This window comes from Enhydra lutris, unplaced genomic scaffold (assembly GCF_002288905.1).
Source record: "Enhydra lutris kenyoni isolate GAN:26980312 unplaced genomic scaffold, ASM228890v2 scaffoldscaffold66, whole genome shotgun sequence".
NCBI lineage: Eukaryota > Metazoa > Chordata > Mammalia > Carnivora > Mustelidae > Enhydra > Enhydra lutris.
Window position 1 is genome coordinate 13,372,172 of NW_019154150.1, and position 24,403 is coordinate 13,396,574.

A 24,403-nucleotide genomic window follows, 5' to 3' on the forward strand; every position below is an offset into this window, starting at 1 on the left:
CCATCTGAGCCACCCAGGTACCCCTGCTGGTGGTATTTCGATAGGGATTGCATTAAATGTATAGATTGCTTTGGGTAGTCTAGCCATTTTAACAACATTTGTTCTTGGGGTGCCTGGGTGGCTCAGTGGGTTAAAGCCTCTGCCATCGGCTCAGGTCCTGATTCTGGAGTCCTGGGATCAAGCCTGCATCAGGATCTCTGCTCAACAGGGAGCCTGGTTGCACCTCTGCCTCTCTGCCTACTTGTGATCTCTGCCTGTCAAATAAATAAATAAAATCTTTTAAAAAAAAATGTTTGCTCTTCCAATCCATAAGCATTTTTTGTGACCTCTTCAGTTTCTTTTGTGAGTTTTCAGAGTACGGGTCTTTTACCTCTTTGGTTAAGTTTATTCCTAGATACCTTATTATTTTTGGTACAATTGTAAATGGGATCTATTCCTTGATTCCTTTTTCTTTTGCTTCATGATTGGTGTATAGAAATGGAATAGATTTCTGTACATTGATTTTTTTTTAAGATTTTATTTATTTATTTGACAGACAGAGATCACAAGTAGGCAGAGAGGCAGGCAGGAGGTAGGGTGAGCAGACTCCCTGCTGAGCAGAGAGCCAGATGCAGCCCAGGGCCCAGGACCCTGGGATCATGACCTGAGCGGGGCAGAAGGCAGAGGCTTAACCCACTGAGCCACCCAGGCGCCCCTGTACGTTGATTTTATATCCTGTGACTTTGCTGAATTCATTTATTAGTTTTAGGATTTTTTGGTGGAGTCTTTTGGGTTTTCTAAATAGGGTATCATGTTGCAAGTGATAGCTACTCTTGAATCTAAAGGTTTGGTGACAATACAGTATCTGCAAAATCAGATACTTTTGAAGGTTTTTTATTGGTTTGTTTAACAATTTTATTTATTTATTTGAGAGAGAGACAGTGAGAGAGAGCATGAGAGGGGAGAAGGTCAGAGGGAGAAGCAGACTCCCTGTGGAGCTGGGAGCCACACGTGGGACTCGATTACCGGATTCCAAGATCATGAGCCAAGCCGAAGGCAGTTGCTTAACCAACTGAGCCACCCAGGTGCCCTTTTGAAGAGTTTTTAAAAGCAGAACTGTGTCATGACCAGATTCGTATCTTAGATCACCCTGGCTCTCCTGTGGGAAGAAGGAAGCAGAGGGGGGCAGACTGGTGACCAGAACAGTTAGGAGGCTGCTACAGCAATCCAGAGGCGATGCAGAGGAAGGGATCAGTTATGACTCCCACATTGAATGACCTGGTTGACTGAGTGGAGAGTGGTGCTGAAATCATGCTCCATAGGGTTAATGAGGTAAAATGTCCAGAACAAGACCCTCCCACCCTCCTAACCACTCCCCTCCCCTGCCCCCTTTCTTCACAGGAATGTTTACCTTATTGTTTAGAGGCAAACAACAGGAAGAGCTCCAGCTGGCCTAAACCTGTTTGAGCTCACCACTGGCTCACACATGTGCAGATGGACCATGGAGGTCGGCCTCATTATAATGTTAACATTTCACCCAAGAGGAGCACCAGCCTTTTGTTAACATAACACAGAATGCATGTATAGGTATATTTTCTAAGTACACCTGCACAACCTTATGCCCACCTTTACATGTGATGACAAAACTCCTCATCCTGAATATTCACCCTAACCTTAAGTAAAAAGAACCCACTGGCCTCCACTGGGGGAGTCACAGTTTTGGAAATTATTCCCCATGATCTCTTTATTTGCTGCAAATAAACTTTCCTTTGCATGACAACTCCACCTGGTGTAGTCTCTACCTGTAACTCACCAAAGATCCAACTCACCTAGCTTGGTTATAGGGGGAAAGGGACAGGCAACCCCGGAAAGTGGAACTGGAGGGTGATGGAAGGATGACAAGATCAGTCTGGAAAAATTCTGAGATTTAGGTGCTTATGGATTAGCCAAGTAGAAAGAAACAGTAGGCAGGTTGATACAGAGGGCTATAGCTCAAAGGTATCTGCACAATGTCTGGCCAATAGGAAGCTGCTGCCATGACTCTTATTCGATGTGGACTGGAGAAAGAGATATCGAGTGTGTTACAGGAAAGTGGCAACGACCCACAGGAATAACAATAACGTCCGCAACAACAGAGCTAGAACTTACTCTCTTATTTATGATGCAGAACTAGAAGTTGTTGTAAGTGCTTTGCACGAGTTGACTCACTCAATTACTGCACTGAGTTTATGAGTTCGAAACTACTGCCCTTCCCAATTGAGAAACCGAAGCTCAGAGTCTGAGTAACTGGCACAGGCCATGCAGTGAATGGGTGATGGAGCCGGGATCAGAACGCGGACAGTCAGACCTGGGACTGGGCGATCTCAGGTCACAGCCCCGAAGAAGCAGCTGGACTGAGACTGGGGCCGGGAATTCATGAGGCCAGCGCTGCTGGCAAGCTCTCGAGCCCGGCGGCTAACCCACGCAGAGTGTGGTGCGGACTCCGTGTCCCCGAGTTGCCGCTCTCAGGCTCGCGGGACCATGGAGAAGGCCAGCCTCCCGGCTTCCTAGAGCGGCGCGGGTGGGCGCGCCTCCTCTAGCGCTTCCGCCTCGACTGCGATGGGGAGAGCGGCAGGGCGTTGTGTGGTCCGCCTCGGTGGGGTGGTGCGGCCCGCCGGGTCCCGGAGCTCTGGCGTCTGGATCCACAGACGCCGCCCGAGGGGCCGTGCCGCAGAGGCGCCAGCCACCCTCTTGCCCCGAAGAGCTGGCCTGACGTTCCCGGCTCGCGGTACTCAGGGTGGGGGCAGGTGACGCGTGGGGTCGCCCGCTTGCCGGGGTGCAGTGTGCAGATTCCCTGGGGGTCTCCGGTCAGCATCTTACCCTGGGATGTTGAGCGTCTTCCCCGTACCCCTGGGGCCGTATCACCACTTGGATTTCGTCCCGGGGCCCCGTTATACTACCTTTTCTGTGAATGCTGGTTTTAGTCTTTGCCACCTTCAGTTCAGACTACTTAGTCACTCATTCATCGTGAGCCAGGGATTTTCTTGAAAGCCACGAATCCACTGCATGCGGTGCTTGATTCTCGCTTCACAAACATTCTTTTGAGGAATTTTCAGCTTCACCAGGCAGATTTTGTAGAATTTACAAAAGAAGCAGGTGCAACACCGCGTGAGCCACTGGAGGAGGTGCGCTGAGAACATCCAGAGTGTCCTAGGAATATTGTTTCGGACAAGAGAGGCATGGAGGCTGAGGGGAAAGAGGTGGGGAACGAGGCAGGGTCAGCCTCACTGTGATTCTCTCTTAGCTCCACAGGTTCTTGCTTTTCCAAACAGAGAGGGCAGCGTGAAGCCAGGGGCCGTCAGCCATGCTCCAGACGGTGTGGTCCCAGGTGAGCTGAGCTTTCTTCCCTCTTTCCACGTTCGAAAGAGATAGCATCGATCACTACAGGAAGAGTAACCCGACCTGGCCAGTCCCGTACTTATTGCATCCATCAGTTGAGTATGGCAGAGGAGTGTGTTAGGGGAGGTGATGAGGGGGAGTACGTAAACTTGAGAGGATCAGGTTGGTTGGGAGAGAAGGAAGCACCAGCTAAGAAACTCTCCTAAAATGTGAGACTCTACATCCATGCAGACTGTGGGCCACGAAAGTACGGTTCACAGATAAGCATCTTGGGCATCACCAAGGGGCTTGCTGGAAAGGCAGAGTCTCGGGCCCCAACCCAGATCTCCAGAATCAGAATCTACATTTGTACAGTATCTGGGGAACAGATGGGCAAGTTAAAATTTGGGCAGTGCTAGTCTGCATGACACCATACAGAGGAAGGCTACCTCCTGCATTTAAACAGTTGCTCCCACAGGAGGAGTTTGCCCTGCACGAAGTCAAGGCCCAGTGATGCCACTGGGGAGCCTTTGGAGAGTGTGGATTGATGAGGAGGCAGATTCTTGGAAGAATGCAGACTTTGGAGATGATGCCAGTGCCTCCAGCCCATTGCAAAGATGACAGCTTAACCTCTGTGAAAGCCTCTATTCTTTGTTGGCACAAATTCATGCAGCCCTGGAAGCAGTTGCCCTTCCAGAATTTTCCTGGCACTAGAGGTTGCTTGCATTTCTCCAGCATCCTAGATCAGGGAATGGGAAAGCTGGTGTCTCGTGTCATGGATGTGTCATATAATTAGGAAGCCCTATCCAAGACTTATGAATAATGAGTATGTAGACATCGGACCATCTACTTCCATTTCAGCACTCAAGCCAAAATTAGTTCCAAGTCAGGGGTGCCTGGGTGGCTCAGTCCTTAAGCATCTGTCTTCGGCTCAGGTCATGATCCCAGAGTCCTGGGATAGAGCTCTGCATTGGGCTCCCTGCTCAGCAGGAAGCCTGTGTCTCTGTCTCCCACTCCCCCTGCTTGTGTTCCCTCTCTTGCTGTGTCTCTCTCTGTCAAATAAGTAACCAAAATCTTAAAAAAAAAAATTAGTTCCAAGTCAGGAAGTGTTTAAACATCTGTAGGGGCAGTCTGTTCTCTCCTGGTGCTTTACGTTGGGTAGTCACTCATAATGGGCTTCCAGTAAGGAAACCCCAAGTAATAGTGGCTTAAATGAGATAGAGGCTTCTGTCCCATGCAAGAGAAGTCAGGGAGAGGCAGTCGAGGGACACTGTGGCAGTGGTAGTGTTACCCCACTCTTTCGCTCTTTTTGCTTCACTATCCTAGCACTGGCTCTTGCACTCAAGGCTACTTCATGATCCAAGGTGGCTGCTTGATCTGTAGCTCTCATGTGTGCATTCCAGAAGAGGAGATGACAAAAAAGGCGAACCTCTCATCAGTTTGCATTCTTTCACGAACCTTCCAAGAGGGTCCCCAACTGTTTTGGTACTTGTGTTTCATTGGCCTCAGTTAGTTGCCAGAGCTGGGAGCAGCCCCAAGTAAAATTATGATCCTATTACCGAAAAAGAAAGAGAGGGGAAAAAAATACCCACATGCATATATATATTTAGACAGTTGTCAGTCTTTTTTTAAAAGATTTATTCAAATGAGGGAGAGAAGGAGTGTGAGAAGTGGGGGAGCAGTGCAGAGGGAGAGAGAGAGAGAGAGAATCCTCAAGCAGACTCCCCACTGAGCACAGAGCCCTACATGGGGCTCAATCTCCATATCCTGGGATCACGACCTGAGCCAAAATCTAGAGTCTATTGCTTAACCAACTGAGCCACCCAGACACCCCTAGACAACTGTCAGTCTTATCTACAGTCTGTGTGAGAAATGTTGCCCTAATCTCATCTGTACTTGTAAGTGCTGAGATGTATACAACACCATGTGCCAGGCAGTGTTGTAGTTCTTTACACACATTAACTCATTCCACCCTTACAAGAACCTTATAAAATAGGTACTCCTGTTACCCCAGTTTTCCAAATGAGGAAACTGAGGCAAAAGAGTTTGAGTATATCATCCAAGGTCACACAGCTGATGGTTATCAGAGATGGGATTTGAACCTAGGGAGTCTGACCCTAGAGCTGAGTTTGTCAATCTCAGCACTATTAACATTTTGGGGCAGATAATTCATTGTTTGGGGGGACTGTCCTGTGTGTTGTCTGATAATTAGCCCCATCCCTGGTCTCTACCCACTAGATGTCAATAGCATCCCCACTGACCCCTGGTTGTGACAGCTAAAAATGTCTCCAGGAGCTTCTGGGAGGCTCAGTCAGTTAAGTTTCTGCCTTTGGCTCAGGTCATGATCTTGGGGTCCTAGGATTGCGCCCCACATTGGGTTCTGCACTCAGTGCGGAGTCTGCTTCTCCCTTTCCCTCTGCCCCTCCCCCCCAACTTGTGTGTGCATTGTCTTTCTCAAATAAATAAATAAATCTTAAAAAAAAAAAAGTCCCCAGACAGTGAGTGCTCTGTGTGTCCTGGTGGGCATTTCCCCGTTGAGGAGCACTGCTGTGAAGCCCATGCTGTTTGCTCCTGTGCTGCGCTGCCTCTGAACCCCACTTCCTGTGTAAGGGAATGAAGAGCCCCACTTCATCATGGAGAAGGAGTAAGTGCTAGCAGAGGACAGAAGCAGAGTGATCAGAGGTGGAGCAGGATGTTGAGATGCTGAATGTTGTAGAAAACAAGGAACAAGTTATGCACTGATAAGTACAGGGGTATCTCAGAGAAGTGGATGGGTATGATATGAGGAGTGATATAAGGAAGGAAGGTCAGGTCCCTGTTCCCAGCTATTGGCTCTGAAGGAAGTAAAGACAGAGGTTGATTAACATTCAGAGGCAGTGAACTATCTATGGTACACTGTCCAGTAAGATAGCCACTAGGTATATGTGCCTGTTTAGAATTAAAGTTAATTAAAATGAGAAATTCAGTTCTTCAGGCACGTGAGTCACATTTAAACTTCTTGGTCAAGGTGATACCTGATTTCTTCAGTGTATAGTTGTCATCTTTCCCTTGCAACTGATCTGAAATCTGTGGGGGGACATTTATGATCACGCAAGTGTACTGTTCCTCATCAAAATTTCCTCCTCGATGTAGCATCCATGGATGATTCCTGTCTGAACCAATCTTTACCATGACGGCTGTCTGAACCAATCTTTACCATGACTATGGTATGTCTGTAGTTGTGTTTCTTCCCCTGGCAGACACTAAGCACAGAGACGTTGTTGACATGACAGACTGGGACAGACTTACAGAGTTCACTGTAAGTCGGGGAGAGATGGTATAGTGCCACTCACTTGTATAAGTGGTCAGTTCATTTTGAAATGCTTGGTTCCTTATACAACCTCGTGATAAATGCTCAGATAAAGAGGACTCCTTTTTGTCTATTTCAAAGTGCTTAATATCGCTGATTCCCATAATTTGTAATAGAGAATAATAATTCTTACCTCGTGCTGTGTTCCAATGATTGAGTGATTTGATGTAAAAATAGGTGACACAGGACAAGGGATGGTTTCCTTCTCCCCTGAGAAGATGGAAATGGCCCCATCAGGAGGCAGGGAGACACACCTGGTGCAGAGGGCAGTGTCAGCAGGTCGGATGGAGCTTAGGTGATCTGGGGGCAGGTGTCTGCTCAAGGATGGAGACTGCCATCCTGTCCCTGGAGTCGAGTGTTAAGAGAGGAGGAAGCAACACTGCACGCTGCCTTCAAGGGCCACCATCTGATAAAGCAAGATGGCAGAAAGGGAGGATCCCCCAAGAGCGAAAGGAACTCTGTGCCCATGGGATTGTTCCTCTGTCTATAAAAACAAATGGAGGGGGAAGACCAGAGAGAAACCAAGTGGATGGAGTGGATGGATTTCGGGTAAAAGACAGATACCTGCTATGGTCATCTTAGAAAACACCAGAAAGATCAACCCAGTTCATGGAACCAGACAGGGAGTTGATGTGACCCCGAGGCAGGGAAGTTCCAGAAGTGTGCATGCTGAAAATGCGCTGAGGGCTGTCCCTGGCTGGGGTACGGTTGTGGCTGTCCTCGCCAGTACCAGCCTCCTATGGGCCTCAGAGCCATGGACTCCAGTAGAGGCAGCCCTTCCCTGGAGTTCAGGCCCCTCCTCAGCCCTCAGACAGGACTTGAGCAGGAGCCTGTTTTTTTTAGGAACCGGTGACCTTTGAGGATGTGGCCATGTACTTCCCCCAGAATCAATGGGCCAGCCTGGACCCCACGCAGAGGGCCCTGTACCGAGAGGTGATGCTGGAGAATTACGCAAACATCACTTCCTTGGGTAAGTCCTTCCCTATCCCTGAACGAGCTCTGCCCTGAGGGCCCCTGGCTTCCTCCTTCATGGATCTGGGGTCTCCCACATCCCCAGGTCTGATGCACCATGAGCCAAGCTCCCTAATCCCCTGTTTTGGGAGTAGCTAATGGAGAAAGATCTAGGCTTGCTTTGGTTTTTCAGCAGGATTTGCTTCTTCCCTGTTTCCTGGTGGAGACTCTCCTGAGAGGGGTTTTTGCTCTGGGCACAGACAGCTGAGAGGGTCCTGGTGGCCCTACCTTCACTCCTCCCCTCTTCCAGTTCCCTGGAATCCTGGGTCCTATCTCCCCTGCTTGAGAGTCTCTTAGGACCCCCTGCACACACCTCTAATGACACAGGAGCTGTTTGTCTTCTCTAATAGAGCCAGAGTAAGCCTCCTCTTGAGCAAAACAATTTGAGTCTTCCTCAGATATCCAGATTCTCTCCACACTGAGCTTACTTAGGGTCCTGGGCTGTTGACTTTTTCACCTGGCAAAGCAGAGGGTGGGCTGAGGGGGTTAGCAGGGACTCTCCTCAGTTTCCTGTTCCTTTTCTTTCTCCTTCAGCAGCATTGCCATTCCCCAAACCAGATCTGATACTCCAGCTGGAGCGAGGGGAAGCACCATGGAGCCTGGATCCCTGGACACCCCTCAAGGGAGGGGCCCTGGGAGGTGCCCACACAGGTAAGCAGGAGAACCTACTGCCTTTCTCTTCGGCTTGGCCTCCTCCTGTCTTTTAATGATTCAAAATAAGAAAGGTTTTCTTCTGTCATACCAGGTCTTGGTTAGGATGAAGATGGTCACTCTTATTCAGAAAAGTGCCCCTCACTAGAGCTTCAGCCCCATACTGGAAAAGACCCACCTGAAAATTTTGTTTTCTGTTATTTTACCTTGTAAAGCTAGAGGATTTCAAAAATGCATAGTGTTAAAAAAAACCTAGTTCTTCTAATAGAGAAGACTCAGTTAAAAAAAAATTAGTCTGGACTACACTAGACTTAAATAGACCAAAATAGTATAAAATCTGTCATAAATGCATCAAAATGCACCCCCCCCCTTTTTTTTAAAGTAAACTCTACCTTTCTAGCTTCAGTGCCTCTGATTTCTTTTTATCATGCTAGGTGGTAAAAACAAGACCGAGGATGAGGAGCATAGCCCAAGACTGAACATTTCTAAAGACTCTGTGGCCCACAGACTGACGGTGGTGGGGCTGCTCACAGAAGCTCCCCAGCTCCCTCCCCTTATGGACAGCTTAGGGAGGCCACAGCCATGTCAGGCAGGAGAGAAAACAAACCAAGGAGGTATCAGGGACTCCCTGGTCCAGGACTCCAGATCCCTTGTCATCAAAAGGGTGGAGGCAAGCAGGAAGCTGGAAGATAGCACCAGGGTCAGCACCCACCTGCTGACAAAGCAGGGCCTCTGCGGAGGACAGGCGTTTTATAAATGTGGCGAGTGTGGCCACTATTTCAGCCAACATTCCCACCTTCTGCAGCATCAGAGGATTCACACCGATGACAAGCCCTACAAGTGCAGAGAGTGCGGGAAAGCCTTCAGGTATAATTCAAAACTCTCCCGGCACCAGAAAACCCACACTGGGGAGAAGCCTTACTTATGTCAGGAGTGTGGACAAGTGTTCAGTCAAAATTCACACCTCCTTCAGCACCAGAAACTCCATGGTGGAGAGAAACCCTTCGCATGTCCGGACTGTGGGAAAACCTTCAGCTACAACTCCAAACTCCTCCGGCATCAGCGAATCCACACTGGGGAGAAACCCTTTCAGTGTAAGGACTGTGGGAAGGCTTTCCGATGTAGCTACGACTGCATTGTCCACGAGCGCATCCACACCGGGAAGAAACCCTACGAGTGTCAGGCATGCGGGAAAAGCTTCAGTTCCAATTCAGTCCTCCTCCAGCACCAGCGCATCCATACGGGGGAGAAGCCCTATGAGTGTAAGGAGTGTGGGAAGGCCTTCCGCCGGAGCTCCGTGTTTCTCCAGCACCAGAGGCTCCACACAGGGGAGAAGCTCTTCAAGTGCAAAGAGTGCTGGAAAACGTTCAGCTGTAGCTCCCGCTTTACAGTGCACCAGCGCATCCACACTGGGGAGAAGCCCTACGGCTGCCAGGAGTGCGGGAAGGCCTTCAATCAGAAGGTCACCCTGGTCCAGCATCAGCGGCTCCACACTGGGGAGAGGCCTTACAAGTGCAGGGTGTGCGGGAAGGCCTTCAAGTGGAGTGCAAGTTTCATTCAGCACCAGAAGTTGCATGCTCGCAAGAAAGTCACCCAAGTGGCAGGGCCAGCCACAGTTGGACCCCACTGCCCTGCTTCTGGCCACCCCTCTCTGCCTGCCCAGCATGAGCACTCTGCCCCCTCCATGCCAGGGGCTGCCCCGTCTTCCCCACACCCCGCGTTCCTTCCTCCCTCCCTGCCTCTCTTTGTGCTGATCCCCTCCTCTGAAACGGCTAGTCCTTCCCCTGTTCGAGTAGTGCATTTCTTTCAGGATCTCACTTCCCTTGGGAGCCCGAATCCTCCCCACGAGCTCCTTCATGGGCTTGACCACCCACCCACTTAGAGTTATCAGTTTCCTTGAGCTCCTGACCATGCCTGTGTTGTTTGTCCTCTGGGCCCATGTGGTCATTATTGTTTTCCCATCTCCATTTATGTTCTCACGGTGTTTGAGAACCATGTTTGATTCTAAAACTTCTATCCCCTGGGTAGGAAATGGTAGGAGTTGTCCTTTATGGTGTCCAGTTTGGGCCTGTACCATCAATTGCACCTTCCTTCTCTACTAGATTAGGTAGAGTTTACAGAACATTTGGGGGCTTAGGGATATGGCATTCCAATGGCATGGCCTGTTGTAATTCAAGAAATAGGGAAGATGCAAAGCCCATGGGAGGAGGTAAGCAGAGAAAGTATCCAATGATGGCTTTCAGGAATTAAGGAGGGCCATTTGGTGGGGCAGGAGCAAGGCTCACTGTGTAGAATGGGAGCCTGGGACTTCTTATTACCTAGATAATGATCATGATGAGGATCCTGTGTAACCAAGCAATAGATCATGGAAATAACCAGTAGAAAGAATATGAAGTGATGAGTCAGCATTGATAGCAAGAATGTAGACTGTCTCTAAACTTGATTGGAAGGGGATGTGGTTCTCTTTTTGGGTTCCTTTTCTATTCCTGTCCACATCCTTGTTTAATTTCAGTGCCCACACAAACACATAGGTACGAAAAGTGATCTGGGACCGTGGGTTAGAGCACAGGTGCCTAGGCGTATCCATCTCAATTCTACATGGAGCAAACTTGTTGGCATCACACTGGTGAGCCTCCGAGGGAAGGAGAGAAACCTAACCCTGTCTTGCTGTAGCTCCTGCCTCAGAGGAGAGTTCATAACTAACCATACACACATTCAGATGTGTTCTCACATCTACTCCACATCCTCTGTGATTAAATCTGCATTTTTGAGTCCTGGTACTTTTAAGTCAATTTTTATAATTAACACCAAGAAGTGTTGGTGGACACTAATCTTTTTTTTTTTTTTTTAAGATTTTACGTTTTTTATTTGTTTTTGGTGCATGGGCTGGGGGGGGTTGGGGGGGGGCGGCGAGGCAGAGGGAGAGGATGGAGAATCACAAATCACAAGCAGACTCTGTGCTAAATGCTAGTCAGATGCAGGGCTTGATCTCATAACCCTGTGTTCATGACCTGAGCCGACACCAGGAGTCAGATGTTCAATCAACTGAATCACCCAGACACCTCCTGTTGGTGGGCACTAATCTTATCAGATGTTATGATGGCACTGGTTTGACCATACTTCTCTAATGGTATGGACCCTGATCCTTCTTGCAATCACTGCCTCAGGACAGTGTAGAGCATGGAAAGGTACTTGAAAGAGTTAAGCAGGAATACAACACTAAGGAAAAGATATGTACACTGTTAGGATAACACCTTACAATTATGTCTGCAAGGGAGGGCATAAACAAGCATTTCGGTCTGGGCTTTGGTTAGACTTATTGAGATATACTTAATAGGCTTTACCCTTTTAAAGTAGGCAGTTTGGTGAGTTTTGACAGATGTATACAGTTGTGTAACCAAGATAAAATTTCCATCACCCTGAGCATAGGGAGAAATTTAAATGGTTTGTGGGATGTTGGTGGTTTTTCTTTATTTTCTTGCTTGATAAGGTTTGTGTAATATATAGAATTCAGGAGAAGAAAAGGCAGAACCAAACTTAACCTTCCCAGCTGTAGTCAGAGCTTCCAGACTATGCAAAATGCAAAGATCCCTCTCCTAGCATCACTGTTAAGGAAAACAGTCAAAATGTAGGAAAATGACAACGACTGGTTTCTTCATCATTATTTCTCTCACACACACATGCGATATATATAAAAATATCCTATTTATTTCCCACAAGCACCAACACGTCCTCAGGGTTTCTGGGAGGATTATAGCAAGGAAGGAAGTGGGGGAGGGAGGTGAGAGCCTCTGAAGATAAGCAGAACTTCTAATGTAGTTCAAGATTAGAAGGAAGCAAGGAGTGTAGGGAAAAACAAATATCAGCTCTGGGCTGAAAAATGGCTTTTGATTCTTCACAGCCAATAGATTTATGGGTTGCTGATGATGGTGACTATTATCGTCTCATTTATTTCTTCCTTTTATCATTAATTCAGCGGGCAGGTAGAGTTCCCCGCATTGTTGTGATACAGGCTCCATAGAACTTAGTAGGTGTCAAAGGCTGACTGATGTGCTATTCTTAACACGGGGACTGGTGTTGCCAGGTCGTTTGGCACTTAATAGGCATTTAGGTGTTTTGTGACAAGGGCCATGTATTGCTCACAGAAAGGATGGATGTGTAAAAATAAACTCATACATCACTTAAAATCCAACGTAGAGTTCTTCCAAGAGTTTTGTTTTCTCTAAAAGTGAAATGACTATGAACATACTGCCTCTCCCCTCCCTCCCAAACGTATTCGTTTAACACGAGCAAGAGGACTGTCCACTTCCTTCAGGAAAGGGGTATGGGTATCACGTTACCAGAATTGTTTAGTTTTGAGACTTCTGCCTTTGTCAGTGAGTTGGCAATGTTATTTAGGACACTTTGAAAATAACAGAAACCTATTTCAGTGAATGTAAGTACACTGAATTGTAAGGATTCCTATGTGTAGCCTGGCACCAAGGGCAAGAATGCAGCAGGAGATCTGGAGCCTGGAAAATCCAAGAGGGAACAACAGGCAGTCTCTGCTCTTCCTCCACTTCTCTGCCCCACCCCAAACCCTCCCACCCCGCTTAAGATTTTATTTATTTGAGAGAGAGGGATAGAGAGCAACAGCAGAGGGGAGAGGGAGAAGCAGGCGCCCTGCTGAGGAGGGAATCCGACGTGGGGCTCCATCCCAGAACCCTGAGCCAAAGGCAGATGCTTAACTGGCTGAGCCACCCAGACACCCCTCTTTCTTCACTTCTGATCCCTTCTTCCATGTTTGCAGTGCTGCGCTCTCTGTCCCTAGGCACATAGCAGAAGTTGCCACAAGTTTCGTGTTTACAACCCCATTCCAGGGAACAGCCCAAACAATCTCCCAGACTGTGGCACATCCCTGGGGGAGAGAATCTGATCTGCCCAATTTAGGTGAGGTGTTCACTGGTCTACTCTTCCCTGGCCAAGGGGTTATGCCACGTAGTGTGAGTGAGGCTGCTAGGGCCCCACTCTGGTAAGGGGAAGAGTAAACTGGGCTGATCAGACTCCTGGAAAGTATCTTGCGGACTTCTGAGAGCGCACCTTTTCTCTTGTTTCTGTTGTTCCAGGTCTCCTGACAACTAAGATAACTGAGGAGAAGCTTCAGGGTTTTTTTTCCCCAGTGACTGGAAGCTTTTAGGAATTTAGCTTTGACAGCTCTGTGGGCAGTGTTGATCATCTTCCATTAATGTTTCTTGGTTCACAGTAAACTTTCAGTCTGTGCATTCAGATCTTCTCTTGTTGATGACTTGTGATTGGCTAGTTTTGGGGTGGAAGAGCAGTGGAGTTACGGGAAATGAGGTTATGTCCCCCTCTGATTTCCCTATGCTGTGTTTGGAGTAAGCAGGCACTTCTGGCCACAGGTTGAGTGACGCAGTGAATCTCTGTGGCTCTTGGGCCTTTTTCATTGGGGTCTGTATATGTGGCCCACTTAGCAGCTGCAAGCCTGGCTCCCTGGTTAGAATTCTCCATCTTGTTCATTTCTTGTTAGAGTTCTCCTTGATTTTCCTTGTGTTTCCACAGCCACTCCAACACTGAAGTTGGCTGGTGATAAAAATGTGGCTGCATGATTTCTCCTTTAATCTAGCTACCACTGCCATGCCTCCCGAAGGAATAGGCCTCCAGCACGTACTCCCTCCGTCTCCCTTAACTGATCCTACCCTAGCCCTGATTCCCCGAAGCTGAGATTGCTAAGTAGCACCGTCACAGAGCTCTCATTCAGGACAGCCCTTGTATCCTTTAACAGAGATCAGGCATACGGTGGGCAGACCTCCTACGGTCCAGTCTAAATTGTAACGTGCTCGGGTGTCTTCAGTGTTTACAGTGTGAAATCGGGCTAATTCTCTAGTTTCCGGCCTTGTCCTCAGGATAGCGCTCCGTATGTCAAGTCTGGCCCTATTAAAACCTCAGAGGTTAGAGCACAGACTCCACATCACCGTTAGTTCATTTTTACCAGTCCAGCCTCTGGACTGGGTTCCAGGGATAGTGCGGGCTTCAGAGATGCAAACAACTCTTTCCCTGTATGACGCGCCCTGCAAGCCAAGAAGTCTGGCTTTTCCATCACAGTTGCACGTGGGATCCCCAACATTTGCTTCGTTCCTGGCCCTCCTGCGGCCCCGTCTGTAGCCAGCTGTTGAGGTCTGCACAGGCAGGGTTGCAACCGGACCCTCCATACCGCCGCTGGACATCCGCAACACTGACACCTGCCGTGAGACCGCGCGGCTTCGCAAGCGCAGCGCCGGGGCGTCTGGGACAAGCGCGCCGCCGAGCTGGAAACCTCCGGCTTTCTAGAAGGGAGGGCGGGCTCCCATGGTGTTTCCGGCTCGTCGCTGGTTGGTGGAGTCCTGGCGCTCCCGCGGGGAGGAAACTCGGTCGCCGGCGCTCGGGGTCCCCGTGAGATGCCGCTGGTAAGCGAGGGCGCTCGGCCCCTGTGAGGTCTGGCCGGCTTTGACTTGGAAATGCCCGGCCGAGTAGGCCGCTTACCCGCGCGCCGGCGCGCTCCGGCGTTCCTTGGTCTTGGTGCGCACCTGCGTCGGGCCCGCCTTCCTGTTGCGGCTGGAGGTGTTGCCTGGCGTCGCCTGCTTCCCGGAGTTCCGAGCGGGTCTGCGCCCACTGCCACCGGGCGGCGCACTTGAGCATCTTTTTCTGCTCTGACCCGCGGTCCGGCCGGCACCTGCCTCTTGTGCAGCAGCCGTTCTCGGTCCAGGCGTCTTCTGCCCTCTTTTTCTCCAGAGGCAGCCTTTCTTAGTCGTGCTGTCAAAGATTAGCAAAGCCGGGCAGGTGTGAGCAGTAATAATTATTACAGGAGGGACAAGAGTCCAGGATGAACTGGACTTATGTACCAGTCAGAAGAGACAGGACCTTTTAAAGGGAGAATGGAGGAGGAGGGTGCGGGGTGAGCGGAGGATCCACAGGGTTAGGGGAAGTCACATGAAACCCATACGGGTTTGCTGATTGGTGTTAGGGAAGTTTGGCTCCTACCCTCCTCCAGAGACTGGGAGACAGGGGCCCTGTCTTCAGGTGTTGGTGGGAACCAACAGTAAATTCTTTTGACAGCCCTGAATTTTCTCAGACACTCTAAAAGTGGGCTAGGGTCATCCTTGGGATGTGGCCTTGAGCTATTAATGTTTTGTTGGTCTTTACCGGCCCAGGTTAAGGCATAGTAGAGAAAGGGCTCAGGAAAGCCTGGCTAGAGTTTGGCCAAGGACAGAATCTTTGTCAATGGTCAGAGTCACTGAACACATTCAGGAAAGACTATTTTCTCCTCGAATCCAAGCAGTCATCGAAGCCAGGAGTCTCTCCAGCTGAGGCCCACTTCTGGCCAATGGAGTGTAGTGGCTTATTTTGAGAAGCCTTGTGCCTTGCCAGCAAGCAAGTGAGTGAAAAAATAAACTGAAGGAGTAATTATAACTGTGGTTGAGGGTAGGGGCCAGGTTGCCCTGATGTGATAGGATAGTCCTTGTTCTGGGACCAGGAGTCCAGGGATGGTGGGGAGAGATGGGGGAGTAATGCACTTATGCGCTGCAAGAGAGGGGCAGTCTCACTTGGAGGTCTTCTGCTGTCTGAGAGATCTGAGTCTCTTCCTTTTCCAAAATCAGGGAACCATGCAGGAGGCTGGGACTCAGCAGCTATTCTCCAGAAAGTGTGGTCTTCGTTGATCCTGATAACCTTTCTTAGATTTGCTGTCAGAGAAGTCAGTCCAGGACTCAGGCGTGACATGGTTCCCCTTGCTACGCAGTTACGGAAGGTGTATATGTGTGTCTATGCACATGAGGGTCTGTTTGTTTGGGAAAAATGGTTTGAGGTGAGATGAGGTTATCCAGGGAAATATCTTGGATTAGAGAAATGACATGATATTCAGAAGATCCATTTAAATATATGAAGTAGAAGTACCTGCCAGTAAAAATTTCTGGGAATTATAAATCCATATCACTTTAAACAAATGAAGTTTGTGAACAGGCAAGAAAAGTCTTTTAGAGAAATATGTTCACTGTGTAAATTGTGTAGACAGAATAGCATAAGATTAGGACTTCTCTCTTCATTCAGCAGGTATATACCGAGCACCGTGTGTGCCATGCCATGACATAGGCTTTGGCAGTATTGGGGAACACTACTAATGTTACATAATGTATTGAGTTCTTATTTTGATGGATTCATTCATTTAATAAATATTTATGGAGTTCCTACTTTGTGCCAATGGTCACCAAAATTGCCTTCACAGAGCTCTTGGTTCTAATGAGTGACACAGACAATGCACCAGGGAGTGTATAATACACTATCAGGGAGCGATACATGTTAACATGGAAGGGTGGAGAAGGAGATAGAAAGTGACAATACTGCATTGAATTAAGGACAGTGATATTTGAGCAGAATAATGCAAGGGAGCAAAACAGGCAGACAGAACGTTAATATCCTAAGGAGTGAACTATCTTAAAATACTTGGGTTTTTAAGCAATAGAAAGAAGGCAAGTATTTCCTAAGGGCAATGAACTAATCAGTAGTTAGAGATGACATGAGAGAAAGAGAAAGGGAGAGGGGCAGACGGAGAGAGCCGGGCCACTTCTTGTGTGGCTTTGATATTTTGTACATGGGCATGGCCTCCTCTACCTGGAGCTGTAAAGGAAGGTCTCACTGAACAGGTAATGTCTGCTTGGAGATCTACAGAAAAGGAAGAACCAAGGAAGAGACTGCCAGGCTGGTGGGAGAACAAACACAAAAACCAAGAGGTAGGAGAGGATTGGATTTGTTGAAGAGAAAGGGAAGCCAAGTGGCCAGACCACACAGAACCCAGGGAAAGTAAGGCGCTGCCTGAAGTTGTAGAGAAATGCAGGGGCCTGCTTTGTAGGACCTTAGCTCATGGGAAAGATTTTGGATTTCATCATAAGAGCAACAATTGGCCATTGAAAGGTTTCTGAGTGCTTCATGCAGATTTTGTGATATTACGGGGGCTACTGCGTAGAAAGTCTGTTGAGGTTTTAGAGGCTAGTTAGACTATCGTAGGAGCCTACCCAGGAAATTGTTGCTCTGTTGCTATAGGGTGCATTGCTATCTGGGTCGAGCAAATTCCTTTATTTTCTCAAAATATTCTTAGCTAGTCTTTTCACCTATACTTTCATATAAATTTTAGAATCTAGATTCTTTAGGATTTTAGAATAAAAATGATTTCTGGGGCGTCTGGGTGGCTCAGTGGGTTAAAGCCTCTGCTGTCAGCTCGGGTCATGGTCTCAGGGTCCTGGGATCGAGCCCCACGTCAGGCTCTCTGCTCAGTGGGGAGCCTGCTTCCCCCCCGCCCCTGCCTGCCTCTCTGCCTACTTGTGATCTCTGTCAAATAAATAAATAAATAAAATCTTTAAAAAATGATTTCCATTGGGATTGCCTTGACCTACAGATTAATTTGAGAAATGACAGTTTCATAAAACGAAGGCTTCTCATTCAGGAACATGTTCTGTTGTCATTTGTTCAGCTCTTATGTTCTTCAGTGAAGGAGTGTGTGTGTGTGTGTGTGTGTGTGTGTGTGTGTGTGTGTGTATAAACTATAGATCATGTCCAATTTCTAATTGATTTTCTGGGCATAGTATTTCTTTTTTCTATCACAATCTTCATCTCATCAGCTAATTTTTGACTGATCATGCTTCCCCTTCTGCGCCTAGCTCAGGGCTTGAGTAGGAAATTTTTGTTTTGTCAGCCACAGTGACCTTCAAGGACATGGTTGTGTACCTCACCCAGAAACACCAGGCCAGTCTAATGCCTGTTAAGAACCTGCCTCAAGGCACATACCTCAATATTATCAAAGCCATCTATGAAAAACCCACTGCAAATATCATTCTCAATGGATAAAAACTGAAAGCTTTTCCGCTAAGGTCAGGAACAAGGCAGGGATGTCCATTATCACCACTGCTATTCAACATAGTATTAGTATTCTAATACTATGTTGAATAGCCTCAGCAATCAGACAACAAAAGGAAATTAAAGGCATCCAAATCGGCAAAGAAGAAATCAAACTATCACTCTTCGCAGATGATATGATACTATATGTGGAAAACCCAAAAAACTCCACTCCAAAACTGCTAGAACTCGTACAGGAATTCAGTAAAGTGTCAGGATATAAAATCAATGCACAGAAATCAGTTGCATTTCTCTACACCAACAACAAGACAGAAGAAAGAGAAATTAAGGAGTCAATCCCATTTACAATTGCACCCAAAACTGTAAGATACCTAGGAATAAACCTAACCAAAGAGGCTAAGAATCTATACACAGAAAACTATAAAGTACTCATGAAAGAAATTGAGGAAGACACAAAGAAATGGAAAAATGTTCCATGCTCCTGGATTGGAAGAATAAATATTGTGAAAATGTCTATGCTACCTAAAGTAATCTACACATTTAATGCAATTCCTATCAAAGTACCATCCATTTTTTTTCAAAGAAATGGAACAAATAATCCTAAAATTTATATGGAACCAGAAAAGACCTCAAATAGCCAAAGGAATATTGAAAAAGAAAGCCAAGGTTGGTGGCATCACAATTCCGGACTTCAAGCTCTATTACAAAGCTGTCATCATCAAGACAGCATGGTACTGGCACAAAAACAGACACATAGATCAATGGAACAGAATAGAGAGCCCAGAAATAGACCCTCAACTCTATGGTCAACTAATCTTCAACAAAGCAGGAAAGAATATCCAATGGAAAAAAGACAGCCTCTTCAACAAATGGTGTTGGGAAAATTGGACAGCCACATGCAGAAAAATGATACTGGACCATTTCCTTACACCACACACGAAAATAGATTCAAAATGGATGAAGGATCTCAATGTGAGAAAGGAATCCATCAAAATCCTTGAGGAGAACACAGGCAGCAACCTCTTCAACCTCAGCCACAGCAACATCTTCCTAGGAACATCGCCAAAGGCAAGGGAAACAAGGGCAAAAATGAACTATTGGGATTTCATCAAGACCAAAAGCTTTTGCACAGCAAAGGAAACAGTTAACAAAACCAAAAGACAACTGACAGAATGGGAGAAGATATTTGCAAACGACATATCAGATAAAGGGCTAGTGTCCAAAATCTATAAAGAACTTAGCAAACTCAACACCCAAAGAACAAATAATCCAATCAAGAAATGGGCAGAAGACATGAACAGACATTTCTGCAAAGAAGACATCCAGATGGCCAACAGACACATGAAAAAGTGCTCCATATCACTCGGCATCAGGGAAATACAAATCAAAACCACAATGAGATACCACCTCACACCAGTCAGAATGGCTAAAATCAACAAGTCAGGAAATGACAGATGCTGGCAAGGATGCGGAGAAAGGGGAACCCTCCTACACTGTTGGTGGGAATGCAAGCTGGTGCAACCACTCTGGAAAACAGCATGGAGATTCCTCAAAATGTTGAAAATAGAACTACCCTATTGACCCAGCAATTGACAATTGACTCAGCAATTGCACTACTGGGTATTTACCCTAAAGATACAAATGTAGTGATCCGAAGGGGCACGTGCACCTGAATGTTTATAGCAGCAATGTCCACAATAGCCAAACTATGGAAAGAACCTAGATGTCCATCAACAGATGAATGGATAAAGAAGATGTGGTATATATACACAATGGAATACTATGCAGCCATCAAAAGAAATGAAATCTTGCCATTTGCGACGACGTGGATGGAACTAGAAGGTATCATGCTTAGCGAAATAAGTCAATCAGAGAAAGACAACTATCATATGATCTCCCTGATATGAGGAAGTGGAGATGCAACATGGGGGGTTAAGGGGGTAGGAGAAGAATAAATGAAACAAGATGGGATTGGGAGGGAGACAAACCATAAGTAACTCTTAATCTCACAAAACAAACTGAGGGTTGCTGGGGGGAGGGGGGTTGGGAAAGGGGGGCAGGGTTATGGACATTGGGGAGGGTATGTGCTATGGTGAGTGCTGTGAAGTGTGTAAACCTGGTGATTCACAGACCTGTACCCCTGAGGATAAAAATGTATTATATGTTTATAAAAAATAAAAAACTAAAAAAAAAAAAAAAAGAACCTGCCTCAAGATGTGATGTTGGAGATTTATGGGACTGTAGCTTCTCTAGGTAAGGCCTCTCTTTCCTCTAGGACTCAACCTCTGTACCTTGGAGCTTCCTAGTTCTTTTCCTCTTATAGGCATAGGTGTCTCTCCTCAGCTCAGTTTTCATAACTCTGTGAGCTGAGTTCCCCAGTCATCAGACTCAGAGGTTCCTGGTTGAGAGGAGCCCTAGGTTCTCTTTAGTATTAAAACAGAGGTCCCCCATTCCCTAGAAGAGACTCTGGGCAAAATGGGAAATGAAATGTTTTCTGATGCCCTCCTTAAACCCTTGGTTCCTACCTCACCCTTGTTTTCTTGAGATCTTGGTCCTCTACTGCTACCCCTATTTTAGCGCATATTCAGATAGGCCCTCGTAAGGTAAGTTTCTTAAGTTTCTTCCCGAGTGAGACAGGTGCAAGGGCTCCTAAGACCCACCTACCTTGTCCTCCTGGGTGTTCCACTTCCCTTTCCACCTGCTAAAAGCAGAGGATGGGCTGAAAGGAGTTCCAGAATCAACTCTGATTCCCGGTACTCTCCTGTTCTGATAGCTTTGCTAGAGCAAGGGGAGGTCTCATGGGCCCAGATCCCTGGACACAGGTTGGCACAAAGGTCCTGAGAGGGATGCCTGAGTGGCTCAGTTGGTCAAGCGTCTGCCTTCAGTTCAGGACATGATCCCAAGGTCCTGGGAACAAGCCCTGCATTGGGCTCCCTGCCAAGCAGGGAGCCTCCATCCCCCTCTGCCTGCTGCTTCCCCTGCTTGTGCACTCACTCTCTCACTCTCTGACACATAAATAAATAAAATCTCAGAAAAAAGAAAGGTCCTGATAGATGTCAGTACAGGTAAGTAGGAGAACCTGTGAGCTTCCTTTCCTACTTCTACTTTCTCTTTGTTTTCTTTCTCAAATGGCTGCTGTGGGGGATGAAGATGGTCATTCTTTTTTTTTAAGATTTTATTTATTTATTTGACAGACAGAGATCACAAGTAGGCAGAGAGAGAGAGAGGAGGAAGCAGGCTCCCCGCAGAGCAGAGAGCCCGATGTGGGGCTCGATCCCAGGACCCCGGGACCATGACCCAAGCTGAAGGCAGAGGCCTCAACCCACTGAGCCACCCAGGCACCCCGAAGATGGTCATTCTTAAAGTATTGTAGGACATTTGGTGAAGGCTCAGTGGAGCATCCGCCCTGAATTAGATAGGACACTCCCCAGGGATCCATTCCTGCAAGGGTTCTGCACATGCCGCCACATATTTGTGTTACCACCCTCCTCCAGCCACACACCTTTTATTTCATATAATGGGATAATTTAATTTTCCACTATTTTCAATACAGAGATGTATTTTAATTACAGTTAGAGGAATTTAGGCTCCCATGAACTAGCCCGGGAGAGCATACAGAACATTATCATTCATTGTTTCTATAAGAAAACGTAATGTTTCTTTTTTTTTAAGGTATTATTTATTTATTTATGTCAGAGAGAGACCAAGCATGTATGAGTTGGGAAGGACAGAGGGAGAAGAGCAAGAATCCAAGTGGACTCGCACTGATTGTTGAGTCCCATGTGGGGCTCAATTCCATAACCCTGAGATCATGACCTGAGCTGAAATCAAGAGTTAGACGCTTAACTGACTGAGCCACCCACGTTTCCTGAATATGTAATATTTCTTTTTCTTTTTTAAAAAAGATTTTATTTATTTATTTGACAGACAGAGATCACAAGTAGGCAGAGAAGCAGGCAGAGAGAGGAGGAAGCAGGCTCCCTGCTGAGCAGGGAGCCCTATGCAGAGCTCGATCCCAGGACCCTGAGATCATGACCTGAGCCGAAGACAGAGGCTTTAACCCTCTGAGCCACCCAGGCGCCCCATATGTAATGTTTCTAAAGAGTGACCTAATGATAAACTCTATGAGGAAATCATGGTCGTAACTGGGATGGAAACTGGCTTTCTTCATTTGAAAGAAGTCCATTAAGCAAGATTTTTAAAAATCCAGAAGAGTACATTGTGGCCTTTCCTATTCTTCTCAGCCTATCCCAATTTCTCAAACTATACAGAGCTTTTATGTAGCATTGCCACTTTTAATTCAGCCTTGCTGTCACTCTGAAGCAGTGCCTTCTCAGGAAGGGCTCTCCCGCAGGAAGGACTTAAGACTATTTTGGCAAGAAAGCTTCCCTGCATCTACTGTGAATTCTCTTTATGGGTTGTCTGTTTAGCCTGCTAATGACCCTCACAGGGGGATTCAGGGAACTTTTCTTTCATTCTTTTATAATGGGTAGGCAGTAGGTAGGATTCAGGAGAAAAAAAAAATAAAAATACAAGATTAGTGTATCCAGATACAGTCTGAGTCAATCCCAGATCTCTTAAAAAAAAAAAAAAAAAGAAAAAAAAACCGTAGGAAAAAAGACAATGATTTTGATTTCTGAAAATTATATTTATTAACTGTGTTTTCCAGTACTACTTATGAAGAAAACCTCTGAAAAACCATTGTATTGTAGCAGTTTAGAGCAGGAGAGAAAAATATGGGATCTCTGTGGCTCTAGTTGATGGACAGAAATTTGTCCTAGTCATAGCCCATCATATGGGGATGGGAACACTGAGACTGTATGTCTTAAATTGTTTGTAATAGTCCTTCATGGGAAGATAGTTTATTTATAAAGAAGTTGATCATAATAGTAGATTTCAGAGACCTATTCTGCAGTGGGCTAGTGGGTTTTTTTTTTAATCAATGACAAGATAAAACAATAAAAGCCCATCTAGAATAATGCCTTATATACAACACAGGAAAGATAACATCTTTGATGGAGAGAAAAACCTTTGTAAACTGTACAGATAAGAAAAAAAAAATGTAAATGCTTTTCCAACACGTAACAGAAAAGTTTTTCTCAGATACTCAGTGACTAACGGAATTAGTTTTGGAAATAGGATTTAGGCTTGTAGTCAGAACAGGAACATTGGGCAAATGATAGCAGAATGAAAGAAGATACGCTGAGTGTGAGGGAAAGTTTCCTTAGAAGAAAGTTTGAGTCCATAAAAGCCAGGCCGGGGAGATATAAAAGGGAGCAGGACATTTCTATATATAAATGGCCTTGAAGATATGACTAAACATCATTATTAAAGGGTGTGCTCAGCAGAAGAAGGAAGAATGAGGAGGACATCATGTCCAGAAAAGCATGGGTCCGTTGAAGGGAAATTGTGGATTCAGCATGACAATTGTCCATGCTCAACAGTCCATGCTCAGCAGCAGGGCTGGAAATTTGTGCGTTCATACTGTTAAGGGCAGACAGATAGGTTCTAATAGGACACCTGGAGGCCAGCACTAAGGAAGTCATGGCCAACTATTAGGAAGGTCAGAGTCCTGTCCTGGCAGCACTCCACAATAAGCTGGGTCAAACCAAACAAGTCCAAGATGGTGGATGCCATAACAGGAAACTCCTGACCAAATTAGGAAGAAAAGGTAGGAAACCCTGCTTCACACCCCAGATAATGAAGATTCTGCCCTCTAGTTAACAACTGTCAATACAAGATAGAAACCCAACCCCCTGGGCATCCATCTCTCTCTCTCTCGAGCTCACCAGCTCTCCTATCTCTAGAGTGCACTTTTCACTTTAATAAACTTTACCTCTTGTGTCACTTAACCACTGTGCTGTGTGTCTGTCTTTGAGTTCATTCTCATGACAAGTCCAAGAACTCTCAGCAACTCCTTTGGGTCTGGCTGGGTCAAGGCCCCAGGGCCTGAGGTCTCCCCAGTTCACCCAGCAACAATACCAAGAAGGGTTTGTAAAACAACAACAACAACAAACCCTAAAAAACCCAAAACTAGGATATCATAAAGTCAGCAGTAGAAAATATGCAACTAGGAATTTTTTAAAAGTTGTGCAATAAAAGAGATATAATCTTTACATACCATTTGGCTCTGTAGTGAGCACTATTTACATGGTACAGGGAAAAGGACTTTCC

General features: G+C 46.6%; 1 protein-coding gene across 1 annotated transcript; it reads left to right on the forward strand.

The window, feature by feature from the left end:
• Window positions 1–3,278: 3,278 nt before the first annotated feature.
• On the forward strand, window positions 3,279–10,829 carry LOC111159071 (zinc finger protein 619). The gene is made up of 4 exons (XM_022521454.1): window positions 3,279–3,346; window positions 7,529–7,655; window positions 8,231–8,347; window positions 8,782–10,829. Exons 1-4 carry the CDS (start codon window positions 3,323–3,325, stop codon window positions 10,227–10,229), a joined length of 1,716 nt encoding a protein of 571 aa, XP_022377162.1. The 5' UTR covers window positions 3,279–3,322; the 3' UTR covers window positions 10,230–10,829.
• The last annotated feature ends 13,574 nt before the right edge of the window (window positions 10,830–24,403 follow it).